Source organism: Lynx canadensis, chromosome C2, assembly GCF_007474595.2.
Source record: "Lynx canadensis isolate LIC74 chromosome C2, mLynCan4.pri.v2, whole genome shotgun sequence".
Taxonomy (NCBI): Eukaryota; Metazoa; Chordata; class Mammalia; order Carnivora; family Felidae; genus Lynx; species Lynx canadensis.
In genome coordinates this window covers 63,954,276-63,982,220 of record NC_044311.2, presented here as the reverse complement: position 1 = coordinate 63,982,220, position 27,945 = coordinate 63,954,276, and the positions used below count along the sequence as shown (strand labels likewise).

At 41.0% G+C, this 27,945-nt stretch overlaps 1 protein-coding gene across 4 annotated transcripts in view; it reads left to right on the top strand.

Annotated features, from left to right (window-relative positions):
- The window catches only part of TNIK (TRAF2 and NCK interacting kinase), a 396,007-nt gene that overhangs the window by 358,895 nt on the left and 9,167 nt on the right, over positions 1-27,945 (top strand). For all 4 annotated transcript variants that reach the window (XM_030330590.1, XM_030330591.1, XM_030330587.1 and 1 more), the window contains 7 exons: positions 9,053-9,182; positions 14,283-14,447; positions 16,482-16,593; positions 17,416-17,586; positions 19,777-19,920; positions 22,887-23,021; positions 27,471-27,571. In XM_030330590.1, the coding sequence (XP_030186450.1) occupies positions 9,053-9,182; positions 14,283-14,447; positions 16,482-16,593; positions 17,416-17,586; positions 19,777-19,920; positions 22,887-23,021; positions 27,471-27,571 (958 nt within the window). The remainder of the gene's footprint in view (positions 1-9,052; positions 9,183-14,282; positions 14,448-16,481; positions 16,594-17,415; positions 17,587-19,776; positions 19,921-22,886; positions 23,022-27,470; positions 27,572-27,945) is intronic.

Below are 27,945 nucleotides of genomic sequence, written 5' to 3'. Positions count from 1 at the left end.
GTCTATATGTGTTTATTCCAGTTTGGTAAATATATGCATTTTCGTGAATATAAAATATAAGCAGCCTGTTGTGCTATAGCATGATAGTTGTATACTTCACACTATTAAAAATTTTCACTATAAAACAATTGTGTCTTTTGGAATAGGGTATTTCAGAGTTAGAATACTTCTTATGTACATTCTTATAGGTTTTATTTTCTGTTAAGATTTATCTTGTTAAGATAAGCCTTTACATTCTGTGCTATATATTTTTAGAGCCATATGTATACACATATATATCTGGGATTGCAACACAGTTCACTGCCATGAAATGTATACAAAAGAGCTTCTCAGAAATGGAGTCCAGCCATTCAGACAAGCAGCTGTAGATCCTAGTGTTCAAAACAACAACTGTTTTCTATGTACAGCGCTGGTTTCATATTTATAGTAGAAGATCGCACCTATTAAGAGTGCACATAATTAAGATTATTTCTCTAACTAACCAACTGCACTATTTTCCAATGCTTCATGCATAGAAAAGTAATGGGTGGAGGGAAATAGACTAAAATTATAAAAGTGATTATCACTGGATTATACAATTGTGAGTGGGTTTTATTTTATGTAGACCCCCAGTTTTATGATGAGCATGTACTATTTTTATAGTCAGGAAAAAATAAGAGCTGTATAGAACAGGAAGAAGGGAAGGAAAGGTATGTTAAGTGAATTTGCATCAGCTCAAGCAAGCTGAAAAAACACCCTTTTGTATCAGCACCTTCCCTCAAGTACGTGCACCTGCTTCAGAACAGTACATGTGAGGCACAGTCTTAACCGTTATGACTAACTGCTGCTAGAATAGTCCCTGAGCTGTGTACAGTCTTGTAAAATGCAGTCTGGACAATGAAAGCCACATGCCGTGTGTTTTCTTCATTCTGTTTTCACTGGAAAGCCGAGCTTCTGACCCCATTGCCCTGCCAGGCTGTTGTAATGCTCCCCTTCCTCGCCTGTGGTCCTCTCTGCCTTTCCATCCATTTTTCAAGCTCTGGTCTTATTAGTGTTGCAGAAGCGTGGCTCTGGTCATGCTGTATCCTAGTGCCCTATGACCCTCTTCATCCCTGCGGCTCATGATTCCCTCAACATATGCTCCAGCAGAACTGACCTATCAATTCTTGCAAATAAATGCCTTGCACTTTTCCAGTGCTGTGCCTTTTCTTGGAGTGACCTCTCTCTCCCCCTAGTTTGCATTCCCATTTACATCCTGCCTTGTTTTTGAGGATTCATGTTACGTTTTTAAGCTCTTCTGGATGCTAATCTCTTTAGTTTCAGGAGCCATGTCTTCCTCAACTTTTATAGCCACCACCCAATGCCAAACCAAGAGCCTTTCATATAGCAGATGTTCGATAAATGTGTATTGAATTGAATTAAATCAGTACCTGCAGGAACACTTTGACAAATCCAATTAGAGAAAATTATTGTTCTAAAACTGTGGCCTAATCACTATAAGTTTCCTATAGTTTACCTTCTAATCAGTAGAAGTGTTTTGTTTTGTTTTGTTATAGTCTTTATAGGAATTTGGACAACTCATTGTTCCCACCCAGACTGTGCCTCGGAAATAATTTTTAGAACAAAGGATTACCTTAACTATAAAATGTTTTAGCTGTTTTTGCCTTAGTGTTTTTTCTTTAAGTCATTGCTTTTTTTCATTTTTTTACTATTAATAACTTTATTTTTTTAGAACAGTTTTAAATTCACAAAAAAGTTTAGATGGTACAAAGTTCCCATGTTACTCCTCCTACCCCCTGCACACGGTTATCCCTATTATAAGCATTATGCATTAGTATGTATATATGTTACACTTAATAAACCAGTATTGATACATTTTAGTAAGTTTATTCAGATTTCCTTAGTTTTTACTTACCTAAAGTCCTTTTTCAGTATCAAGATCCCATCTTGTTACATTTAGTTATTTAGTTACCATATCTGCTTAGGCTTCTGTTGTCTGTGACAGTGTCTCAGACTTACCTTCTTTTTAATGAAGTTCGCAGTTTTGAGGAATACTGATTAGGAATATCATAGAATTCCCATCTACTGGAATTTATCTGATGTTCTTGTCATGATTAGACCAAGGTTATGGATTTGGAGGAAAAAGATCACAGAGGTCACATGTGACTTTTATCACTTCATATCAAGGGTATGTACTACCAGTGTGACTGAAGACTGTTGACACTGACCTTGATCATCTGGCTGAGGTACTGCTTGTCAGGTTTCTCTACTGTAATGTAATCCCCCCCTTCCATCCTGTACTCTTTGGAAGGAAGCCAGTGCACACAGCCTGCACTTAAGGAGTAGGGAGTTATGTTCCTTTAGGGTAGAGTATTTACATAATTTATTTGAAATTATTCTGCAGGAATTTATCTCTTCTCCATTTATTAATTTATTCGGTCATTTATTTATATCAGTATAGGTTCATGGATATTTATTTAGTACTTCGGATTATAATCCACTATTTCATTTTGCTGCTTAAATTGTTCCACCTTCAACCATTGGAAGCTCTTTCCATTGGCTCCTGTACGCCTGTGGCTGACCTACCCCCCACCAAGCACTTCTTTACTTTCTGACACTACAAGATGTTCCAGGCTTACCTCATGTATTTCCTGTTCTAGTCCTGGAATCACCCGTTCCTCCTAGAAGCCTTGATTCCCTTTATTAAAAACTGATACTAGAACCAAGATTTGGGCACTAGGTGTGCTCATTGCTACTAATGAGTCAGTTCTTTTAGGCCCTCTCAACTGACAGAGCAAGGAAGTATATATTGTGTATATTAACCCATTATGTACACATATCTATAAATATTTCTATATATATATCCATCTGTATCTACATTAAATAAAAGTTTATCCTGATATCTCCAACTCTGATTCATTACCACATGGATCCTTCTAGCCCCTTCTCCTTCCTTACCTGTCAATTTCCACTCCAACAGCGGGAAACCTGGCTGTCACAATCTGCCAATTCTTGCTTAGTTGTTCATTTCCAGTACACATGTAGAGCAGGATCAGAATGGTTAACCAGTATACCTATGGGAAACAACTTTATCAGTCAGAGTACAGTGCTTACAAGCTGCTTCTTTTACCTTTAATCTTAGGGGACTCCATTTATTTCCAGAGTTACTTAGGTCAACCTTTTTCCATCTCCCACTCACGTTTTTAAAATACATTTGTGGGGCACCTGGGTGGCTCAGTAAGTTAAGCATCCAACTTCAGCTCAGGTCACGATTTCACAGTTTGTAGGTTCCAGCCCCGCATCAGGCTTTGTGCTGACAGCTCGGAGCTTGGAACCTGCTTTGGATTCTGTGTCTCACTCTCTGCTCCTCCCCTGCCCATGCTCCGTATCTCTCTCTCTCTCTCTCTCTCTGTCTCTGTCTCTGTCTCTCTCTCTCTTCACAGTCTACATTCTTTCCTTAGATCCTCCAACCTCCTAAATGATTTTTTTAATTTGCATACATCAAAGTTCACTCTTCATGCTATAAAGTTCTGTGACATAGCTGAACAAATGTTTTCATTATCCTCTAATAACAATTATAATAAAATTGTTTTTGGCACATCCTGTGTATAAAGTGGACCCAATGCTAAAGTTATTTTGTCAATTTTAAAAAGACAAAATTCAACATTAGGTATTCAGGACACTTTAAGCATGGTAATAATTCTTCTCATAGCTGACTGTTCATCACTTCACAAAAGAGGTATATTTGGATAATAAACTTGAATGAAATGTTTACTGGGGTTATTAAACAAAGCCTTTGTGGACTTATAAAACATTCACTGGATCTCACCTGCATGCCAGGCACAGTGCTTGGCACTGAAGATACCAACATTTCTGAGATATGATAACTGCAGGACTGTGCATTGAGTGCATGGTTAGAAGTGAACAGGGGATACTGTGGAAGCAGAATGGAGAGCCACCTACTGAACCATCCCAGTGGGGCTGAGGTGGGGTTTGAGAGTGCCTGAACTGCAGTGTAAAGGATGGAATACGTAGAGGGAGGCAGGGAATGTAAGGGAAGCATTCATGGACAGAAGATAGACTAAAGTTGCCCAAGGGTGTTGGTAGCATGATGTGTGCAGGAAACTGCTAGAAATCATATGTTGTTAGAGTTAGAAATAGAAGGTAGGTTTTGTTGAAACCATGAGGCTAGAGAAATACACAAGGACCAGATACAGGAAGGCTTGTAAGCCACAGGTTTATCTTATGGTTAATTGGAAACTCTTATAAATTGAAAGCAGAAGAGTGACATGGTCAGGGGAGCAGAGAAGGATGGACTGGAGGGTCAGTCATAGTAGACAGACAAGAGGCCAAACGCTCAAAGTATCGAAGAGCAATCATTGTACTTGAGAGCTAAGAAATGACTTGAGTTTCCTTGAGATGCTTGAACTCAAGTATAGAGAGCAACAGTTTGAAGAGTTGTAGTATGTGGAGGAAGGCACTCACTATGCCTTTTTTGTTTTGTTTTGTTTTTTGGTTTTTATTATTTTGTTTTTTTTTACTCCATAATCCATTTTTATTTCCTCCTATGCTATGGATCATTTTTTAATATGAAATTTATTGTCAAATTGGCTTCCATACAATAACCAGTGCTCATCCCAATAGATGCCCTCCTCAATGCCCATCACCCACTTTCCCCTCCCTCCCACCCCCCATCAACCCTCAGTTTATTCTCAGTTTTTAAGAGTCTCTTATGGTTTCCCTCCTTCCCTCTCTGTAACTTTTTTTTCCCCTTCCCCTCCCCCATGGTCTTCTGAAAGTTTCTCAGGATCCGCGTAAGAGTGAAAACATATGGTATCTGTCTTTCTCTGTATGACTTATTTCACTTAGCATAACACTCTTCAGTTCCATCCACATTGCTACAAAAGGCCATATTTCATTCTTTCTCATTGCCAAGTAGTATTCCATTGTGTATATAAACCACAATTTCTTTATCCATTCATCAGGATGGACATTTAGGCTCTTTCCATAATTTGCCTATTGTTGAAAGCGCTGCTATAAACATCAGGGTACAAGTGCCCCTATGCCTCAGCACTCCTATATCCCTTGGGTAAATTCCTAGCAGTGCTATTGCTGGGTCATAGGGTAGATCTGTTTTTAATTTTTTGTGGAACCTCCACACTGTTTTCCAGAGCGGCTGAACCAGTTTACATTCCCCCCAACAGTGCAAGAGGGTTCCCATTTCTCCACATCCTCGCCAGCATCTATAGTCTCCTGATTTGTTCATTTTAGCCACTCTGACTGGTGTGAGGTGATATCTGAGTGTGGTTTTGATTTTATTTCCCTGATGAGGAGCAACATTGAGCATCTTTTCATGTGCCTGTTGGCCATCTGGATGTCTTCTTTAGAGAAGTGTCTCTTCATGTTTTCTGACCATTTCTTCACTGGATTATTTGTTTTTCAGGTGTGGAGTTTGGTGAGTTCTCTATAGATTTTGGATACTAGCCCTTTGTCCGATATGTCATTTGCAAATATCTTTTCCCATTCCATCAGTTGCCTTTTAGTTTTGTTGATTGTTTCCTTTGCAGTGCAGAAGCTTTTTCTCTTGATGAGGTCCCAATAGTTCATTTCTGCTTTTAATTCCCTTGCCTTTGGAGATGTGTCAAGTAAGAAATTGCTGCAGTCACTATGCCTTTTAAAAAGAATTCTGGGGCATCTGGCTGGCTCAGTTGCAAGAGCATGCAACCCTTGATCTCAAGGTTGTGAGCTCAAGCCCTACACTGGGTGCAGAGATTACTTAAATAAATAAACTCAAAAATTAGAAAAAAAAGAATTCTGTAGAAAAGTGATTCAGAACATGCAGAAGTTTGTAGGAATTTTCCATAATCAAAAGCCGCTATTGATAACAGAAAAATTAATGGTGTGGTCAATTAAAACAAGGTATCCAGAATGTACAAAAGATTCAGAATAAAACAGACCAATCCTTAGACAACCTTAACCTTACTAAGAGAAATTGCTCACCATTCTAGATAAAATTGGCCAAGGGAGAAATACAGATTATTATCTTTTATTCAATATAAGGAATATTACTAGTAGAAGTAGTATTTTTAAAAACTCAGAACAGCCTGAACTGCTCACCATAAAAGTTTATCATAGATGAAGCAGTTCTGACTCATAAAAATTTAAGTATAAAAATTAACCCAGAAAAAAAATAATCTCACTAAAAATATGCAGGAGGTAAAACTGAAGTGGCTAACACTCTACACTGTAAAACTTGCTACTGACTAAAACTTGACAGATGAACCAAACCTTAATACAATTTACACCTTTAAAACTAATACAGGGGCGCCTGGGTGGCGCAGTCGGTTGAGCGTCCGACTTCAGCCAGGTCACGATCTCGCGGTCCGTGAGTTTGAGCCCCGCGTCGGGCTCTGGGCTGTTGGCTCAGAGCCTGGAGCCTGTTTCCGATTCTGTGTCTCCCTCTCTCTCTGCCCCTCCCCCGTTCATGCTCTGTCTCTCTCTGTCCCAAAAATAAATAAACGTTGAAAAAAAAAATTTAAAAAAAAAAATAAAACTAATACAAACAAATTGGACTTGGTAGAAGTAGTGACCACAGAAGCCTTTGAAAGGTGACAGGGATAAACATCTTGATTGGCTGATTAAATCTTTGTCGTAAAATTTACATAGGGAAGAATTGGAACCTATGATGATAATTTTAGTAAAACAATACTGAAAATAAATAAATTGAGAAAGGTTTTAGCTGAGATATATGGGAAATTAATCAAGGAACTGTCTTAATGGAATTAGCTCTAGAAAATATCTTTCTTTTGAAAATTTCACTCATATTGACATGTTTCTGATGAAACTGGGGGGAATCAAACATCATCAAGGTGAAAAAAATAAGTGGGGCCGACATATCTTTGATCTTGTCACTCCCATGAACTTTAATGGTGAAAGGGAACTCAGTTGGACAGTGTCAGCCTGGCGGTGGTCACCATCGGTGTACCTACACTTCTGACAGTGGCCAAGGATGTCTGAGTGACAAAGAAGGAAAGTGCCTCCCTTCCCAGAAGGCTTTAGCTTTTGATAAATGCTCCATTTATGGACTTATTTGTATCACACCGTCTTGTCCCAAACAAGAATGTAAGTCAGCTAAATATATATACATATATATATACACACACACACATATACATATACATATATATACATATATAAATATATATAAAATATATAAATATATAATATAATATATTATATGTATTTTATATGTAATATATCAATATTATGATATATAAATATATAACATATTTATATATAATAATATATAAATATTATAATATATAAATATATAATATATTATATATAATAATATATAAATATTATAATATATAAATATATATATTTAGCTGCCTTACATTCCATATTTTTGCCACATATACACACACACACACAAACACAAGGTAAAATAAAATTTCAAATAAATGAGTGAAGATATCATAGTTTTGAGAACTATTCTGATTTGCCACTCTAGCAATATGTCAGGCATTCATTGCAGCAGTTTCTTATTCCATGTCTCTGGATCGCTATAAATGGCTCCTTTCTGGGAATGAAATATTGCTTCTTTTTCTTCCCAAATACGTCAGTTCTAACTCATCTTTAGATTCATTCAATCCACTGTTCCAGTTTTGTAGTTTTGAAGTAAGCATCTTGCTATGCACTTTTCTTTGGTCTGGACTCCCTTTCCCATTTTATCACCTCTTTGTTTGGATCCTTAACATATGCTTTCTCTGTCCCAGAGATGTCATAAGTCTGCCATGTTTCTTCTTTCTTGAATTGAGTATTTCATCAAGTACTTGGGCTTTGATCGGATCCAAGAGACCAGAAATGTCTTTTTCAAATACATAAGAAACAGTTAAGAGGAAAAAAAAATAGTAAAAGATACAATTAATATATTTAAGGAGAGAAGCCTTGATACCTTTTTTATTTTTGATAAACCCACTTTAAAAAAGAGGTAGCTGCTGATACAGGGTATCAATGAGGATTGCATGGAAACTAAAATCCTGTAGACAAATCACATCACCTACCTGGTTCTCGTTTTCCCTTGATGTTGTGGTCTGTGTTACGGGGCACATAGAAAACGTGAGTCTCTGCTCTCGGGGTGTATGTGAAGGTCCTGTTACCTTCTCCGTTAGATATTAAACACAAGAACAAGAAACAAACTAAAAATAGATATACCACAGTGTGGAGTAATTACAGAGGTTTTAAAAAGTGCTGCATATTTTTAAACAGCCTACCTAATGGATGTCCTAGTAAGCCAGAATGCCCTTAATTGATATTTCTTCTCCATAAATAGTGTAAAACCATTTATCAAATGAATGTATGTTGCACTCCTACTCTGTGGCCAGCTCTACGCTAGGTATACAGTAATGAACAGAGACAAGACTGCCTTCATAAGCATATGTTCTAATGAGACAGGGGGAGAAAGTTCCAAGAGACTCAAAAAGAGAAAGAATCATAAGTTGTGATAAGAACCAATAAGACAAAGGATGAAGAGAAAGAAAAAAGAGGGGTTGGTGGGATAAAACCTAGGTGGTAAGAGAAGGCATCTCAAGGAAAGTATCACTTAAGATGAAATATTGTTACTTAAGAGAGGCAACCAGCCAAGAGCCAGAGTGGGAGAGAGTTTTCCAGCAGAGGTAACAGCATGAGCAAAGCGCAGGTCAGGGTGCCTGCTGGTCAGAGAAGGAGTAGAGAAGGCTTGGAGGCCTTGCAGAGCCTTCGAGGGGCTCTGACATCGACGGCAGTGTTTTTTTCCTCGGACAGTCTGAAGCTTGCTCTCTAGGACTGCTGCATGGAGAATAGGTCGAGAGAGGATGCTGCAGAAGCAGGACACCTGTTCAGGCATCAGCACCACATTAAAAATTAAATACAACGTACTTAAGGCCACTGATTGTATGTACCCTTAGAAATGATTAAAATGGGTGAATTTTAAGTTGCATATATTTTACCCCAATTTGAAAAATTAACATAAACAGGAAACAGGCATTCCCTAAACACACATTGCTGTTAATACCGTTCCTTCCCATTTCAGACCAACAGGAGCCCCCGGGAGCACCGAGCAGTACAATGTGGGAATGGTCAGCACGCACGGGCTGGAGACTTCTCACGCAGACACTTTCGGCAGCAGTATTTCAAGAGAAGGAACCTTGATGATAAGAGAGGTAAGTTGGTATAAAAACTGTGAAGAGGAAGTGCTTCCTTAAGTGGTATTTATATCAGAGCTTTCGCAGAGAATGCTGGCAGCGTGTATTTTCAGCATAGTGAATGGGGGTGGGGAGCCAGAAGAAACACGCGCTTCTAAATGGCTGAGTGATTTCAGTTGTCCACCGCCTTCTTTCCTGTATCCTTCTAAGCTTCCGCAGTGTGACTTAATTACATTAGTCCGAATTCTTCAGTAGGAGCTATGCAAATCAGAGTATAGAATTTGAGCTTGAGGATATAAAACTGGCAAACCCAGATGTTTCCTACGGCAGCGAAACGGGAATGCATGGCCTCACTCAGTAGCATCTGAGGCCTTGTTATGCCTCTTTTCCCCATGGCTTTATCCTTGTGGATTGTATGTATAGAAAATGGTTAGAAGTTCCAAGAAACGGTGATATCATCTTATCTGATTAAACCAACATTAAAAGGCTATTGAGCTATTTTGATTTAAAAAAAAAAAAAAGAAATATGCAGATCGACTTAAAAACGTACCTATTGCTTTGGGTGATTTTGGTTTTTTAATCTGTATTTTTATTTTTTTAAGCTCATTTACTTATTTCGAGAGAGAGACAGAGAAAGCGAGTGGGGGAGGGGCAGAGAGGGGGAGAGAGAGAATCCCAGGCAAGCTCCACATTCAGCGTGGAGCCCGACGTAGGGCTCAGACTCACAAACCATGAGATCATGGCCTGAGCCGAAACCAAGTCAGACCCTTAACCGACTGAGCCACCCAGGTACTCCTGATTTTGTGTGTTTAAACTCGAGGAACATCACTTCATTTGAGTGGGGGGCATGTGCTCGCTTCACATGCACTTCCTCACTGCATCTGTGCCAGCCAGAAGGGCCTTGACAAATCAGAATTTGTTTTCTCTTCTTTCACACTTCATCATCACCGTGTAAATTTGACAAGTCTCTGCTTGGAAGGAAAACAATAGCTGGTAACATTGGGCAAGAGTTACTTGATGTCCATCCCTGGGTCTGTGTTATCATCTATAAAATTTCGTAAATAATAGTGTATGACTCATAAGATGACCCAAACAACACGAGTGTGAACTGTGTGAATCCACTTATATGTGGGTTTTTTTCAACACAGTCCAATACTATAAATCTATTTTCTCCTCCTTATGATTTTCTTAATAACATTTTCTTTTCTCTAGCTTACTTTATGATAAAAACATAGTGTATAATACATATACAAAATATGTGTGAATCGACTGTTTATGTTATTGATAAGGCTTCCAGTCAACAGTGGGCTATTAGTAGTTAAGCTTTTGGGGAGTAAGAAGTTCTACTCAGATTTTCAACTGCACTGGGGGACCATGCCCCTAACCCCTATGTGTTCAAAGGTCAACTGTAATTTATTTCATTTCACTCTCCTTTTACTTGTTATCCCTTCCTACCCTTGCCTCTGAAACAATGCATATCATCTGTCATTCTACAGCCAGGATAGTTTGGGAAACCATAATAGCAGGCTTTGCTCTCCCAGGAAAGAAAGGAAGTGTAGTTTTGAGATGAATCAGGCCTTTGAAGTAATAATTGGCAGAAGGTCAGTAACTGGAAAAGTAGTTCACAAAGCAACTTGCTAGAATTTCATGATATGGCCCTGCCGAATCTTTGAAGGAGGCTTTGAAGAGCCCTATCCTGTAAGCCTGAAATAAGAAATGGACTTGGCTGCACAAGCTGACATTGTGTAGTGCTGGTATATAAATCTCCCAATGTGGTGAATGGATAATTCCGATGGCGGTATAGAAGGCTGCTGTCATTCTAACTTGCTGCTTGGAAAACCTGAGGGGAAATGTTCTGAGTGAGTGACTCTCTGACTCTGCTTTCTAATGCAGTTTATAATTTGCTAGCGTCGTTATGACAGAGTCAGTACCTTGAAGAAGATATTGGGAGGCGCATTTTCAGTTCAGTTGCCAGACATAGCCAAATGGCTCTGTGTTATTTAAAGCACCCCAGTATTCTGTGACCACAGCCAGTCACTTTGAAAATAGCACTCACCAGTGTCTTCTATGAATTTGATATAATGAGGGCCCCAAAACCTTTTTGTCCCTCAGTTTCTAAATGCCACCTTTCCCAAAGGTGGGCTTTTAACACAACAACCTTGAGTTGGAATCATTAAAAGTACAGGTATCACAAAGGCAAATGCAAATAAAAGTATGTCCCTGACAAAAAAATAAGAAAATAAAATGAAAACTCATAATAGAGCTTAGTTTATAGGGTGCTATAGTTCAGTTCCCCAAGATGAACATCAAAGAGAACTCACTCAAGACAGCATTCTCATGGGAGTGGACAAGATGGTTCTAGAGGAAAATACTGGCTCTACTGCCCACAGTCCTGCCAAGACACACAAATTTGCCCTATCAATGCACACCCTGGCCCTCTGGTTCTACCTCCCCCTAACCTATGGTCCCAGAGGACCTTTCCCTACTCTAGTTCTAGAACAAACCACACCAGCTGTCATCTACCACATTGTCTATAGGGACCCATCTGTCAGAAGAGCTATTCTCCTTTCCCAACTTCCCCTGCTGCCCATTCTTCACCCAGCAGATCCCCGTGGGTCTGATTCAGCCTTCCTTTACTCCTTGAAGCCTCTCTTGGGACTCCATGGGCCTCTGTCCATAGCACCTTTCCTACTGACCAGCTGGTAATGGGAAGTGATAGGAAAAAGAATCCGCTTACAACAGGCGTCCACTGCAGCTCCAATCAGCTACGGCCGAGAGCAGAGCCACCTATCACGGCAGCAGCCCAGAGCACCTGGGCTATTCCAACAGACAGCCCCTGATTTCAGCACTTACAACCTGTGTCACTCGGAGCAAGTCAGCTGAATTCTCTGCACTGCAGTTTTTCCATGTGTAAAGTGAGGATAATGGGAGCTAGCCTGTGGTGGTATTTGAAGGACCGGGGGGAATACCATACCTAAAGGTTGGGCATGGTCCCAGGCACAAGTTGTTACTCAGGGAAATCTTAGTGCCCACCCCCATGGGAACGGTGAGGGCGTGAAGACTGTAGAAATCGTTGGGCTCTGTTACGGAGGTCCTAGAGGGCCAGGCTGTTGTTCATTTATCTCTGTATTCCTAGCAAAGTGCCTGGCACACAGAAGGTATTTAATTCAAAGGAGCTGGTTGAATGGACAGAAGGCCGATGACTCAGAGTGGGGAGATTCAGGGGTCGGTCACCACTGGATTCCTTCAAGCTTCTCACTGTCTGGGCTGTTTCCCTCGTTAGCCTCTTCAGGTCTTTGATAACCAGTGCGCCTGCCTCAGCTTTTGGCTCGAGGCAGAATGCTGGGGATAGAATAGAGAGCCCGTAAAACTCTAAAGAGGCCATGTGTGATTTATGCTACTGGGAGATTGGGGGGAAATGTTAAAAAGCCTTTCAGTATTTGAACAGAACTTAGAAGAAAGGAAAAGCTGCCCAGTACACATAAAATAGGAGACAGTGAGATAAATTAGGACTGAACCCTGTAAATGTCATTGAGAAGACAAAATGTTCGATCCTGAGAACAGGCACTAGTACAAGCTGTGGATGCATGAAGACTGTGTGGACAAAATGAATCCAGAAAATGCCCCTCTCCTGGGCAGTTTGCAGGCCAGGAGCATGTTGCCAAGAAATAGAGGGAACCGCAGCTTTACAGTTATTTCTTAAGCTCCCCGGTAACATCCGTTACATGCACCCCTTCAGGAACTTGGGAATCTGTTTCATCTACCCCCAAAATTGCCTCCTTTCACTTCTAGCCAGAAGCAGGTGCAGAGTGGTCATTGTAAGACAAGGACAGGCTCTGGAAGGGGGAAGCCAGGCCAGTGAGCCCAAGCCAGCCAGCCCCAGGGAAGGCAGGGAGTATGTCTACCTGCTTTGATCCTGGCCGATCCCTCCATGTTCAACAAAATGCCTCACACTTAGTAGTCACTCAGGAATGCTGGGTAAATGGATGAAAGAAAGAAAAGGCAAAGAAGGGAATCATTGCTTAATCAGATCTGCTCTAAGAAACCTCAGTGAGCTAGTCGCATAAATGTTAAATCAGAAAGCACAATACTGGCCAGGCCTGCAGTGTGGCTACTGGCTTTTAGGAAGCAGAACTGTCTTTTAATCCTGTATTTCTTCCCTGGGATCTTTGAGAGGAGGCTTTGTTTCGCAGAGCAGTGGTTTCCAAACTTGTTAGGTCATACAATCCTATCAGTAAAAATTTGAGAGCATGCCACTTAATTGCAGTGTATTTATTTATAACTCATGCATTTGTCCTACTTCTCATATTATATATATTACAAAATACCTTGAAAAGACGTTAAAAAGGGATGCTATACAAAATAGTTCAAATACTGTTATTGACTATTCCTTGTTAGTCATGATGACTTCCGTTTTTTACTGCAAGGCACCATACTTGCTTGTAAGAGATTCAGTATTCAGATTCAGTAGCAGACACACACCTGTAGCTTCAAATAATCTGTGGTTTATTTCAGTACATTTTTTTTGTAACTCCTGTCCGATCTGGTGAATTAATCATTGTTTTGACCTCGTGACTGACAAAGAGCCCTATGATCTGGGCAGATGGCATCTCTGCGTTTTCTTGGCGTACATGGTATGTGGGTTATTAGTATTATCTCATCCCAGCCTCTGTGTTTCAGCAGTATTTTAGGTCATGTATGTGTCTTAGGGGTTCGCATCATTGTAACCTGATAATATACCTGCAAATCCAGTCAACGGTGCACCCACAGGCACACACAGACACAAATACTGCAGGGGAGAACTGTGCAAATGCAGACCTCAGGAGCTCAGCCCCTCCGCCTGCCTTCCCATGGGAACTCCCACTTCCTGTGTGACCCTGACTGCCCTCATGCAGAAGCAAAAGGCTGCAGGGTCAGTCCATATACTAAGCGTGAACAAAGTTTAACTTCTTTTTTATTTTCTTAGTAAAATATAAATGTAAGTGTTATCTTCCGCACACCCCAGCAGGTCCGTTTGGGGACTGTGCCTGTGCTGTGTGAGGGGTGACACCACTCGGTGGCCTTCACCCTCCCTCTCTAATCCCTCTCTGATGCTCCCCATGTGTTGTGCCCCCTCAGACGTCTGGAGAGAAGAAGCGGTCTGGCCACAGTGACAGCAATGGCTTTGCCGGCCACATCAACCTCCCAGACCTGGTGCAGCAGAGCCATTCCCCGGCCGGGACACCAACCGAGGGCCTGGGACGCGTCTCCACCCATCCGCAGGAGATGGAGTCCGGGACTGAGGTAGGTGCTGGGCAACAGGTGTGACAGCTCTGTTCTCCTGGAGGTGCAGGGGGTGTGGAAACCCTGCTGTCTTCAGGAATAAGGCTTTGTAAGCTCCCTGAGATGTGTTGGTTCGGTTGCTATATAACTATTTACATAAATACTTTAATGGACGAAAATCATTGAAGCTGAGGGGTAAAAAGATCTGATACCATCTGGCCCAATGCCTATTTTTACAAATGACAGTACTGAGGCTCAGAGAGGTTAAGTGACTTGCCCATGGCACACAGCTAGCTGGTGACAGATCTAGGACTAGAACTTGGATTTCCTATCTCCCAGGCCAGTGAGAGAAACTTTAGCCTATAGAGATCCCATGGCCAACGGTTGAGGTTCATGTTTATATTGATTTAGTCAAACTAGGTTTGACTTAAAATGAGGTTGAAATTCTTTGTTAAACGAAAGATAAAAATCAATAGATAGATAGGCTGTCATCCATCTTCCTAAACTCCAAATTGTGTGGGAAAGGGAGAAATGGGATATTTAGCTTGCCTGTATAGAAACAGTCCCTGGAGACAGCCTGAATAAATACAGTCTGTTAGGCAGTGCTCGTAGGTGTAGTTATCCAAGCCCGACCAGTGGATGAGTCCATGGGGCTTGGTCATGTTTCAGGAATCACACGGAGGCCCCGAAGGAAATCATGAAGCATGTGCCCTGGTGTTTTTGATGCTGTCCACACATTAACTTTTTATGATACACCCTTTGGATTCTACCTCAAGGGAAAAAACAGAGGTGCCTTGGGAGGCCGCATATCCTCTTGTGGCTTCCCACAGTGTGGTCAGGTTTCCTCTGCCTGAACATGTCTAACGGAACCTGGAAGAACCCCATGGGATTGGACTCCGGTTCAAATTCTGCTGCTGCTCCAGCTCTAAGTGGGAATGTTAGTACCTGCCCCACCTCCTTCGCAGACTTCTTCTAAAGATCAAAGGAGAGAATGTATGTGAAGGCTCTTCATTTGGAAGGAGTCTTACCTTGTAGAGGGTGAAATCATTTCAATTTCATAAGGTGGAGGGAAAATCAATTGGATCTTTGCGGTTTCCTCCGTACGTGTTTAGGGGTCCTGAGATGTTTTTATTTTTAAATGGAAACCTGAAAATAAAGCTAGAAAGTGAAAACTCAGTTAAAGACATTTGTCTGAAAGGAGGTATTCTGATACTGAATGCAGGTCTGTTTGTGATATTAAGAGGACTTGAGCATAGCAGAAGGAATAGAGATGACAGACAAGATGAGGAAGTGGTTATTGTACCTTCTTTGGCAGAGCTGAAATATGGAATTTCACCAGGTGAAGCCCTGATATTTAGTTCGCTGTTCCCTAGTCGAGTCTGCCTTCATGTCTTTATTGAGATTTATTTTTTAAGCAAGCCCTCTGTGCATTGCCTGCAATCTAGTACCTTCATGAAGTCCCTAAATAAGGCATGAAAATAGGAGTATCCTTTTAAAGCGTCCATTCTGGGAGGGAAGAATATTCAATCCCTGGATGAAATTGTCCCTGCATTAAAGATTTTAAGGCTTCTTGAGCCGACACCAATCCACCTGCATCACCAGGTCAGCTTACAAGGGCCCAAAGGCTCCAAGAGGGAGACTTTGGTGGACCGGATGTTCAGGATGAAATGCTGCTATGTGGGCATGCTTACTTAGTTTATTGTGTCAGCTTTTCTTAAGACCATTTGGTCAATATGCGATTGTTTGTACTTCAAGGGAGAGATAAGCTCTGTCATCACGGTCATCTTACCATGTGGTCCAAAATATAATTTGCCCCCAGCAACTCTTGCAATCTGACAATTAATGGAGCCCTGCAAAGGCAGAATGGCCAGTGAGTAGCCAGCACCAGGAGAAGCTGGAGAGAGAGGCACACCTTGACTCCAAGGGTCAGAGTGTGAACAAGCTAAATAGATTGAAGAATCTGTAACCGTTCTAAAGCCCACGCAAAGTATTCTTGGCATTGTTCATTCCTGTAGTACTTATCTGTTCTTCTTAATCCTCTTGCCTTTCCATTAGTATGGCATGGGGAGCAGCACGAAGGCCTCCTTCACCCCCTTTGTGGACCCCAGAGTTTACCAGACATCTCCCACCGATGAAGATGAAGAGGATGAAGAATCATCAGCCGCGGGTAAGCGAAACTGCCCAGATGTTTTAGAAACAGCTTGGTTTTCCTTCCTGGTGTGACGTGATAAAGAAATGAATTATTGGTTTAGTACTTAAGCCATTTCCTGCTTAGGCCCTGTCTTAAAGGGAGGTTGGTTCTTTTGTTTGTTTGTTTTGTTTTTATCATTATTATTTTTGTAGGATTTCTAAAACAAATATCTTTGTCTCCCATTTTTTTTTTCATCTCTTCTATTTTGCTTCTGGTAGGAACCCAGAGGTATCCAGGGGCCCTGGGAAAAGCTGTTCCTCAGAGATCTCCAAACTTACCACATACTTCTCAAAAGCAATTTCTGGGTACAATGTTGTGCACGCAGTAGACACTTAATCAGTGCGCGTTGGGTTGTGTTGAGCTCTAGGTGTGTGCTTCCTACCGCACAGATCTGGCTGATTTAGAGGAGAGCCTTGCTTTCTGGACTTATGCAGCTCACTAATCATCAGGGGAGGCTTAGGCTAGTCTGTCAGTTGATGATACGGAATTTTAAAAAGTAAATCTTTCCTGCCGTGTTCTATGAGATGGGGGTGGTGTGTATGTATTCTCTAAACTACCCAAGTAGTATCTTTAAGTCTGTTTTACTAATGGTTAAAATCCTGCTTCTGTGAATGACTTATACTGTAGTCTACTAAAAAAAAAAAAAAGTATAAAATGTACATAGTTTCAGAATTTCTGTGCCTTTCCCATAATGCACACTAAACGAGGAGAAATCATAGTGTTTTGAAGCCCCTTCTCCGTACCTCCACTGGTTGTTTTTTAAGATGCCACTGACTTCTCTGATTCTCTTTCTCAAAGCTCTGTTTACTAGCGAACTTCTTAGGCAAGAACAGGCCAAACTCAACGAAGCAAGAAAGATTTCAGTGGTAAATGTAAACCCAACCAACATTCGACCTCACAGCGACACACCAGAAATCAGAAAATACAAGAAACGATTCAATTCAGAAATACTTTGTGCAGCTCTCTGGGGTAAGTTCTTCTTTTTACCACTCGTTAACACATCGACCCTCAAACATTAAAAACCTCTGGAGCTTACTATCCGAAGAGCAGTGGTTGAATCAGGGGTGTTGAGTCCTGACTTGAGACCATCTTGGCCTCAGGAGAAATCAAGAGCAATTTTACATGTAGCAAGAACTGATAGGGCCGCCTGGGTGACCCAGTTGGTTAAGCATCAGACTCTTGATTTCGACTCAAGTCATGATCTCACAGTTTGTGGGATCGATCCGCATGTCAGGCTCTGCTTGGGATTCTCTCTCTCTCTCTCTCTCTCTCTCTCTCTCTCTCTCTCTCTGTTCCTCTCCCACTCTCGTGCTTGCACACACACTCTCTCTCTCAAAATAAATAAACATGAAAAAAAAAGCTGATAACCTAATGCCCAAGATAACAAGATCAGATTCAGAAATGACCTTGACACATAATAGTGATAGCTAAAGTCGGCTGCTGAACCAGCTACCATGTACCACACACTATTTGCCCAGCACTGTGTGATGTGTCCCCCATTCTGCCTTGTATGATCTATGCAATACCCTGCAAGGGGAATTAGATATGACCCCTATTCACAGCAGACAAACCAGCCTAGAATGTTTTAGTGAATTGCTGAAGGCTAGTAGTAGCAAGAGAAAACTGGAAAAGGACAACAGATGATGAACCTTCCCTTTTAGTTCAAAACATCAACCTACGGTTCTTATAAAAAATGATGCACGGGTTTTAGCTGACCTCAAACTCAGTATAGTTGGGATGAAATTCTGTCAAAGTCCTGGTCTGTGTTACTGCAACCATCACATACGGATGAAGGAAGGACATGACCCATCTGTATCCATCTAAAATACTAGGCCTAGTTTGGGGCACCACAATCTTATAAGGACAAAAGCATTTGAGATGTTTGGGGAAGTAGATGAAGCCTGGAAACCATTTCATGGGAGATGTGATGGAGGGAATAAGGCACTGTCCTCTGGAAAAGAGACAGAAGACAAGATGACCATGTTTGATATTAAATAATTTGTGGACATGGGGCGCCTGGGTGGCGCAGTCGGTTGGGCGTCCGACTTCAGCCAGGTCACGATCTCGCGGTCCGTGAGTTCGAGCCCCTCATCAGGCTCTGGGCTGATGGCTCAGAGCCTGGAGCCTGTTTCCGGTTCTGTGTCTCCCTCTCTCTCTGCCCCTCCCCCATTCGTGCTCTGTCTCTCTCTGTCCCAAAAAATAAATAAACGTTGAAAAAAAAAATAATAATTTGTGGACAGAATAGACATGTATGTTACTCAAAAAAATACACGTACAAAAAGCAAGAGAAGTCACAGAGTTACCTGTTTGTGAATATAGTTCAGTACACAGTGGACCCTCAGTGCATTGGGGTGTGTGTATGTGTGTGTGTGTGTGTGTGTGTGTGTGTGTGTGTGTGGTGTGGTGTGTTACAGGGGCAGGTGGGAGTTACTTTCTAGGGATAAATTTTTAGGATGCCAACTATCCAGACGAGACCACTTACCTGCTAGAGCTTTTCTAATAGGGATGATTGCATGGGAGATAGGCTGGGCTAGATTTAGATACCTGAGTGGTCCCTTACAGCCAATCTTTCTGCAACTCTCAGGCTCTTAACACCTCACTTGCATTGGTTTGTCATTTCCCTGACAGACAGCAGAACCTTGAGGGCATGAGACATTCGTAAGCTTTTGTGTGAGAAGGAGGAAGGGCTTTTCTTCCAGTGGGGTATGGAAATGGGGCCCTCTGCTGTGTGGTGAAGGTGGGCAGGCTAGAGATCACTGCGTGGACAGGGGCGGGGCTGCACCTTGGAGAAGTCTTGAGGTGGGATTTATAGAAAGAGCCCAGAAAGGGATGGGTGTTACAGGAAAGGAATAAAGGTAATGATGCTAGTGTCACAGCTGTGCCCAGAGCATCTCTTAAGAAGGACTCTATACTAGGTAGTAAATGGCCAGATGTAATAAATGCTGCTACCACTTTATGAAAGAGAAGTAATTTCATTGCCAGAGGGGCAGTGATTTAATTACTATGGCAGGGCTTCCACTTCTTCACTCCCTCCCGCGGTACCTACTTGCCCATTAGTTTATATTAACAAGGCACAGTTTCTTAGGTTTTACAGGGACCCCAGATGCAGAAGGTTAAAGCAATAAAAAGTCAGTCTTGGGGTGCTTCTTATATTTGCAGGTGTAAACCTCCTGGTGGGAACGGAAAATGGCCTGATGCTTTTGGACCGAAGTGGGCAAGGCAAAGTCTATAATCTGATCAACCGGAGGCGATTTCAGCAGATGGACGTGCTAGAAGGGCTGAATGTCCTGGTGACGATATCAGGTATGTTACTGGGATGTCACCGGAATGACCAAGTCCTCTGAGTCTGCACAGGTAGGAAAGGCCATCCCCTCGGTTCTGAAAAAAACAGTAAGCTCTGCCCTTCCCAGCTAACAGTGACATAAGAAATTATAGCAGGATAGCCAGAGAGATCACTCAGGTTTTGTAACTCCAGAGATACTGACCTCCAAAGGGAAGCCTCACACCTCTGCACAATCTCTGAATCAAGGAGAAGTACCACAAAGGCTGTATGTTTATAGGCCTTTAACCTCTGCCAGGGCTCAGCAAGGCTCTTTTGAAGATGTCTGAGCTCCAGTCATTGCTACCTACTCTCAGGTGGAGAATATCAAAATGTAGGCTTCTCAGGGTGGGAAATTTTATAAGCAGAAATGTCTCTGGTCTCTTTTCTCTCAAGAACTGTTCTAGCTTATATTCCACTGATGCCAGCAAATGCAGCTGGCCCATTGGGTGATTGAGTCTGCAAAGAGATTCAGATGTGGGAATCATTCCTGCTATACTCTGCAGCTTTCTGGTTCCCAAAAATAACTCAAAAAAATTAAAAAAAAAGCCTACACAGAAGTGAAGTTAAAAATGTAACAAGTTAACCTTTTGACAAGGTTAAAAATGTAACCTCAAGGAGCCTGTATTTATTGAAAGCTCTTTCTGATGATCTTTGAAGAAGTTTAATCAATATCCCTTTTCCCCTGCCTTCCCATCCCACCCAGTATGAAACCACTGCACCTCTGTGCATTAGAACCACTTGAATGGATGGGAGAAGCCCAGACCAGTGGGGTCAGAATGCCTGGGAGAAGGGCCCAGGTATCAATAGCTTTCATAGTTCCTAGGTTGTTTCTAATGCGCCAGGAAGCTTGAGAACCAGGGCTCTATACTCAGCCATCATTTCACAAAGAGAATACACAGGGCTACTGGGTTCAACCTTGAATAAAGTTTAACTCTTGAGCTGTATTTCCATTTTGAAAAACTACCTTCACTTGATGCTACAATTCCCTCTTTCTTTTGCCATTCCACAAAAGTTTCATCTCTTTTTATTCTCTCCAAATAAGAGTTAACTGAGTAAATTGTTCCTGTATTATCATTCGAGTTTAATTCAATGTAGTCTTTTGTTCTTGCTAATGGCTTTCTTGACTGCTACACCGGCAAATCAAATTTAAAACCGTACAACTGTCACTCACCTACCGAAAGTGGAAATGATACCAGAAAGTTCACATTCTGGCTTCATTATGTTGTTAGTGACGTATCCCCTTTCTTAAAAAACGTAACCGTCTCCTCTTATCATGAAGTGTAGATGGGGAAAGTGGAAAACAAAAATAGGACCAAATGATTCTTGAACTGCCCTCCGATCTGCATTGGCACAGAAAGGAGGAAGCACTGGCCTTTCTGCCCATCCTAGCTGTTGGGATCAATTCTGGGCCTCTGTCTATAAAAAGGAATAGCAACTGCACAGTGACTTCCTTCATTTATGAATGCACTCTCCTGTCAAATCCAGTGTGTAATGCTTCAGTACATTTTCTTCTTCTGGAACTCCTGGGCAGCTTAGTCTGTTAAGCGTCTGACTCTTAATTTCGGCTCAGGTCATGAACTCAAGGTTCATGAGATCGAACCCAGCATTGAGCTCTGTGCTGATATCACAGAGTCTGCTTGGGATTCTCTCTCTCTCTCTCTCTCTCTCTCTCTCTCTCTCTCTCTCTCTTTCTGCCCCTCCCTTACTCATGCACACAGTCTCGCTCGCTCTCTCTCTCAAAATAAATAAATACACTTAAAAAATAAAAATAATAGATAAATAAATTTTGGGGGCGCCTGGGTGGCTCAGTAGGTTGAGCAGTAGACTTAGGCTCAGGTTATGACCTCACATTCGTGAATTTGAGCCCTGTGTCAGGCTCACTACTTTCATCATGGAGCCTGCTTCTGATCCTCTGCCTGCCTCTCTCTCTGCCCCTCCCCCAATTCTCTTTCTTAAAAATAAATATTTTTATTTATTGAAGTTAAAAAAATAAATAAATGTTCTTCTTCTTATATATATCACATCTGTAAAATATAAAACATCTTTTGATGCCTAAGAGAAATCAAGGGAAAATAAGTACCCAAGAAGTAGAGCCCACAGGCCTAAATGTCTGATCACTTAGGAAGAGCCTCCCCAAGGCACGTGTTCTTATCTGGTACTCAGATGATCTCATAGGGCATATTAAATTTTGCTCCTTGTGTACCCCTCAACATTTTTAAGATGTTTTCTTATCACAGAATTCCTTACCCCAGGAGCGCTTTACCAACGGGAATGTTGTATTTTCCAAGTACACATCTCATTCTCTCCTATTTTTGTTTAGTAAGTGATCTCAGAATCATAAACGTGTCCAGGGTTATCTTGTGAGCCCAGGTCGCCTTCATTAATTGTTTCTCTTGTCTCTGTATACAATTCTTTTGTTGTTGTTGTTAGGTAAAATAAAACTACCACCAGCTGTCATCTTTAAAGTAATAGAGGAGGTGAATAAGAAGCTCTCCGTTAACATATGTTGTTAGGTTAGAAGGTGAGGGAAAGAAGGTTATGTGCAGTCACACATAAGCATAGTAAAATGTCCAGTTATCAACGCTCCTTCGTGTAATTAGATCTAGAATGTTCTGGAACTCTGATCAACTATTCTGTTACACAGTTAGGTCTTGACACTGCCCTTTGCATTGAGAAGAGAGAGTAAGAGCAGCTTGCTCAGATAAGAAACAACCTGAAGGTAAAGACAAATTATAAAATGGTTATTTGTCCAAAACACTTGGAGGTGTTTTAATCATAAGTCTTGGCATAGGCAATGCATGACGATGCTGGGGACACTGGTTATTGTGCCTTTACACCATACACAATTGTAAATAAAATAAATGAATTAAATAAAATAGAGATGGGGAAGGACTGAGAGAAAATGCTATCATAGGGGTGTGAAATTAGAGCTCTGTTATTTCAACAGGAAAAAAGAATAAGCTACGAGTTTACTATCTTTCATGGCTAAGAAACAGAATACTGCACAATGACCCAGAAGTAGAAAAGAAACAAGGCTGGATCACAGTTGGGGACTTGGAAGGCTGCATACATTACAAAGTTGGTAAGTGTCAAGACGTGGACTTGTTTACTCAATCAGAATCATTCCATTTTTTTCCAGTCAGGTATTGATGACGCATTTGTTACCAGTTTAAGATGTTGTTGGAACTTAAGGTATACTTGCATTATTTCCAAAAACATCAGATTGATCAAGTTCAAAGAGTACATTCAGAATAAAGTCCTGTGCTCCAGTTTAAACATTTATGTCCACTCCCTTCCAAATACTCATTAAAATAACAATGAAGGAATAAAAATGCCATAAACCCACAAGGACACGGGACCAGAAGAAGAGAGACCAGCAAACAAGAGATATCAACAGAATCGAACAGGAACAGTTGAATGACGAGGACCTAACCTAGATGACCAGGAAAAGCTGAAGTCTACATCTGCAGTGAGGAACAGCATCAACATCAATCCAACCACATAACAGAACCCAGGAAGGCCCAGGGTCTGAGGCCCCAGGTGTATCTGAGATAGAGGTGGAAGGAGGAACTGCAAATAGGATTGTTGGATGGGTGATGACCACAAGTCCTCCGCCACTGCAACAGAGGATGAGAAGTTGCCACAACCAATCTGAACTGTGGGAATACGGCATTGCCAGGAAAGACAGACAGATACACACGCACGCACACACACAGACGCACCCCTTCTAGCCCTGTTTAGCTCCCAAAGTGTTGGCGACCATACTTATATTCCCAAGCAAGAGTCTGAAAGATTTGTTTTTGGAGAAACTAAACAGCCGGAAAGAAAAGATGTTCAGGTACTAACATTTGGAGTGCCATGAAAAAGCTTGCTATCTAACCACCCACACATGAAGCCTGGCAGTGAGTAAGCCCACTACCTGATGTGGGGACATCCGCTAACAGGAAGGAAAATTAAACAGAAAGAAAGGACGGTAGACAAAACAAAGATAATGAGGAGTGAAAAAAATTTTAAAGAAACTTTAATAACCTCAGGGAAATTAGAAAAACTCTTTCCAGAACAGAAGCATAAGGATCATTAAACAGAACATTGGAGCAGGGTCAGGGGAGGTCATTCAGAGACCAAGAAAAAATCTTAGAGATTAAAAATATGCTGGTAGGGATAAAAAGTGTAAGAAATGTATCGGAAGATAAAGATGAGAGGTCTCCTAGAAAGCAGGACATAAAGAACGGGCAAGAAAAGGTAAGAAAGTAAAAGGATCAATCCAAGTGCTTCAAAATCTAAATAACATGAGTTTTAAGAAAAAGAAAAGAAATGGAAAGGGAGGAAAGTATCAAAAAAGAAATATAAGAAAATTTCTAGAATAAGAACTTGAAATCCCAAATTTAAAAGATTCACATAAGGGCACCTGGGTGGCTCAGTTGGTTAACCATCTGCCTTCAGCTCAGATCATGATCTCGCAGTTTGTGAGTTCAAGCCCCACGTCAGGCTCTGTGCTGACAGCTCAGAGCCTGGAGCCTGATTCAGATTCTGTGTCTCCCTCTATCTCTGCCTCTCCCCTACTCGAGCAACTCACTCTCTCTCTTGCTCTCTATCTCTCTCTCTCTCAAAATTAAATAAACATTAAAAAAAATTTTTTTAAAGGATTCACTGAGTACCTGCTATAGTGAATGAAAAAAAAAGATTCACAGGAAGATATATTAACATGGCATTTTAGTACCCAGGAAATGAGGAGGTCCTTAAAGCTTCCAGATTATAATTAAAAAATAAATAGTTTATATATAATAGGCACAGAATTAGGTGACTTGAGATTTAGCAGCAATACTAGAAGATGGAACAAAGCCTTCAACTAGTATTTTATAAACCATCTGTATTAAATAGGGTTCTCCAGAGAAACAGAACTAATAGGATACACATGTACACACACGTGTATATATATATATATATATACATATATATATATGTATATATATATATATAAAGAGGTATATAAATATAAACATATATACACAAGTATGTATGTGTGTATATATGTGTATATGTGTGTGTGTGTGTATATGTGTATATGTGTGTATATGTGTATATATATATATATATATATAGAGAGAGAGAGAGAGAGAGAGAGAGGTTTATTATAAGAAATTGCCTCACCCAATTATGGAGCCTGAGAAGTCCGAAGATCTGTAGTCAGCAATCTGGAGACCCAGGAGAGCCAGTGTTTAAATCCCAATCTGAAGTCTGGAAAAGACCAGTTTCCCAACTCAATAGTCAGACAGGAGGTGTCCTCTCACTCAATCTTTTTATTCTATTGAGGTCTGTAATTGATTGGATGAGGCGCATCCATATTGGGAGAGCAGCCTGGTTTACTCAGTGTACCCACTCAGATGTTAATATGATTCAGAAAAACCCTCACAGACACACCCAGAACAATGTTTGGCCAAATATCCGGGTACTTTGTGGCCAGTCAGGTTGACACATAGAACTTAACCACCATGCCATCAAACTGCCAGTCAATTTTGAATGTTGCATGAAGACACCTTCAGATGTGCAGGTTCTCCAAACATTTATGTTCCATACCCTATTTCTCAGGAAACTACTGACCGATGCATTCCACCAAAATAAAGGAATAAACCTAGGAATCCAGGTAAAAGGTGAAGAAAATACCCAGAATGAGGGGGAAAGAAATTTAGATGACAACTCTACAGAGGCCTAGAGAGAAGTCAGTCCAAGCAGAGTAGAACGAGGAGCATTGCAAAAGGGATGCCTCCAGGAAAAATAAAATGTGACTAATAGATTCCCTGCCATGTTTGTACCGAAGGCCTTTACAGTACCAGCAGAAAGTCTACGTGGTCAGAGATAGATACATAGACAATAAGGAAGTGGGAAAAAATGACGGAAAACCAAAAAGGAAATGTGGTTGTGGCATACTATTATGTGTTAGCTGTGAACAATAATAATTTCAACATGGGATCTTGATTTCACCAAAAATTTAAAATATAACTGTATCACTGGTGTGGGTGAGGAAGAAATGTGTGTGTTTGAGAGACAGAAGTGCAGAGAGAAGACAGTTCTAATCAGCTGAATCCTTTCCATACTCTCAAGTCGATAGATAATATCTATAATGAAAAAAAATCAGTAAAATTATAAACATGTTATTTAGAAATATGGAAATAAGTGGCTGAAGAAGTAGTTGAAAGTATATTAAAGACAGAATATGTAAACAGAAGGGAGAGCTCAGAGAGCAAGAATTAAGTTCGTTGCCCTGGGCTGTCCAGTTTCTTTAGGACACAAGTATTCTGTTCATCCGGGTATTCAATAAAGTAAATAACCGCTGAGAGTACTGTGTTAGCCTATTCAGGTTGCTACCGCAGAATACCATGAACAATAAGAGTCTATTTCTCACAATTCTGGAGTCTGGGAAGTCCAAGAGCAAGGTGCTGGTAGACTCAGGGTCTGGTGAGGGCCTGCTTCCTCATTCATAGACAGCTGTCTTTTCGCCACAACCTCATGTAGTGTCTGGAGAGAGGGATCTTTCTAGGGCCTTTTTTATAAAGGCACTCATCACTTATAAATTCCTAATAATTGGGGGGCGCCTGGGTGGCGCAGTCGGTTAAGCATCCGACTTCAGCCAGGTCACGATCTCGCGGCCCGTGAGTTCGAGCCCCGCGTCGGGCTCTGGGCTGATGGCTCAGAGCCTGGAGCCTGTTTCCGATTCTGTGTCTCCCTCTCTCTCTGCCCCTCCCCCGTTCATGCTCTGTCTCTCTCTGTCCCAAAAATAAATAAAAAATGTTGAAAAAAAAATTAAAAAAAAAATAAAATAAAAAATAAATTCCTAATAATTGGAATTCAAATTTGAATAATAAGCAAATGGCACACTTTATGTCTCTACCCATTTGATAATTTTTCTACCATTTGGCCATACCAGCTCTCAGCATCTTCCGTGTGGGTGACTATGAACGCCAGGCAAGGGAACAGGAAGGCTATTATGCAGATTCTTCTTACAATGAGTAATTCACATCTAGACCTAGTGATTAAAGAGAGTCCTAAGCCTTCAGATGAAGAGCTTTCAGTGTAAAGCCAAAGACCCCAAGCATCTGCAGACCGAGTACTTTAAAGAAAGTTCAGGGGCACCTGGGTGGCTCAGTTGGTTGAGTGTCCGACTTCAGCTCAGGTCATGATCTCACAGTTCATGAATTCGAGCCCCGCATCAGGCTCTGTGCTGACAGCTTGCTCAGAGCCTGGAGCCTGCTTCAGATTCTGTGTCTCCCCCTCTCTCTGCCCCTCCCATGCTTATGCTCACTCGCTCGCTCTCTCTCTCTCTCTCTCTCAATAATAAATAAATGCTAAAAAAAAAAATTTTTTTAAAGAAAAAAAATAAAGAAAGTTCAATCTGTATCTATGAGCAGATCTCACACCAAGAGCATCACCCTCAATTATAATGTATACTCCCATATCGTGGCTTACGCAGTCAGTAATGCAAAAACCTGAATAAGTTGATATACTCTTTTAATTCATAGTTTTTCTATTACAGTTAAATATGAAAGGATTAAATTCCTAGTGATTGCCTTAAAGAATGCTGTGGAGATATATGCTTGGGCTCCGAAACCGTATCATAAGTTCATGGCATTTAAGGTAAGTGGGCATGTGATTATCTAAAGAAGGGATTTTTTAGATTTTGGGTTCCTACCAGTTAACAAAGTGATCTGTCTCACACATAGACCAGTACCAATTTTTCTATATATAATAAACCCCTTTTAAAAGTATAGGAACTCTTATATAGATTATTCCAAAAGCAAAGACTAAGCACCAATCAATGCTATAAAGTTAGTCAAATTAAAATTAACTGGGAGGTGGGGGGATAGATGAAAGGGGAAAAAACTGGGGTGTGCCCTCCCTCATTTCAGGTCTATAAATCATCATCTCCTAGGGACATTTAGTATGGGATGGTTACTGAGCAAAGCATTAGTTGTGATATTAGGCAATGAACTTCATTATTAAGCCACCTA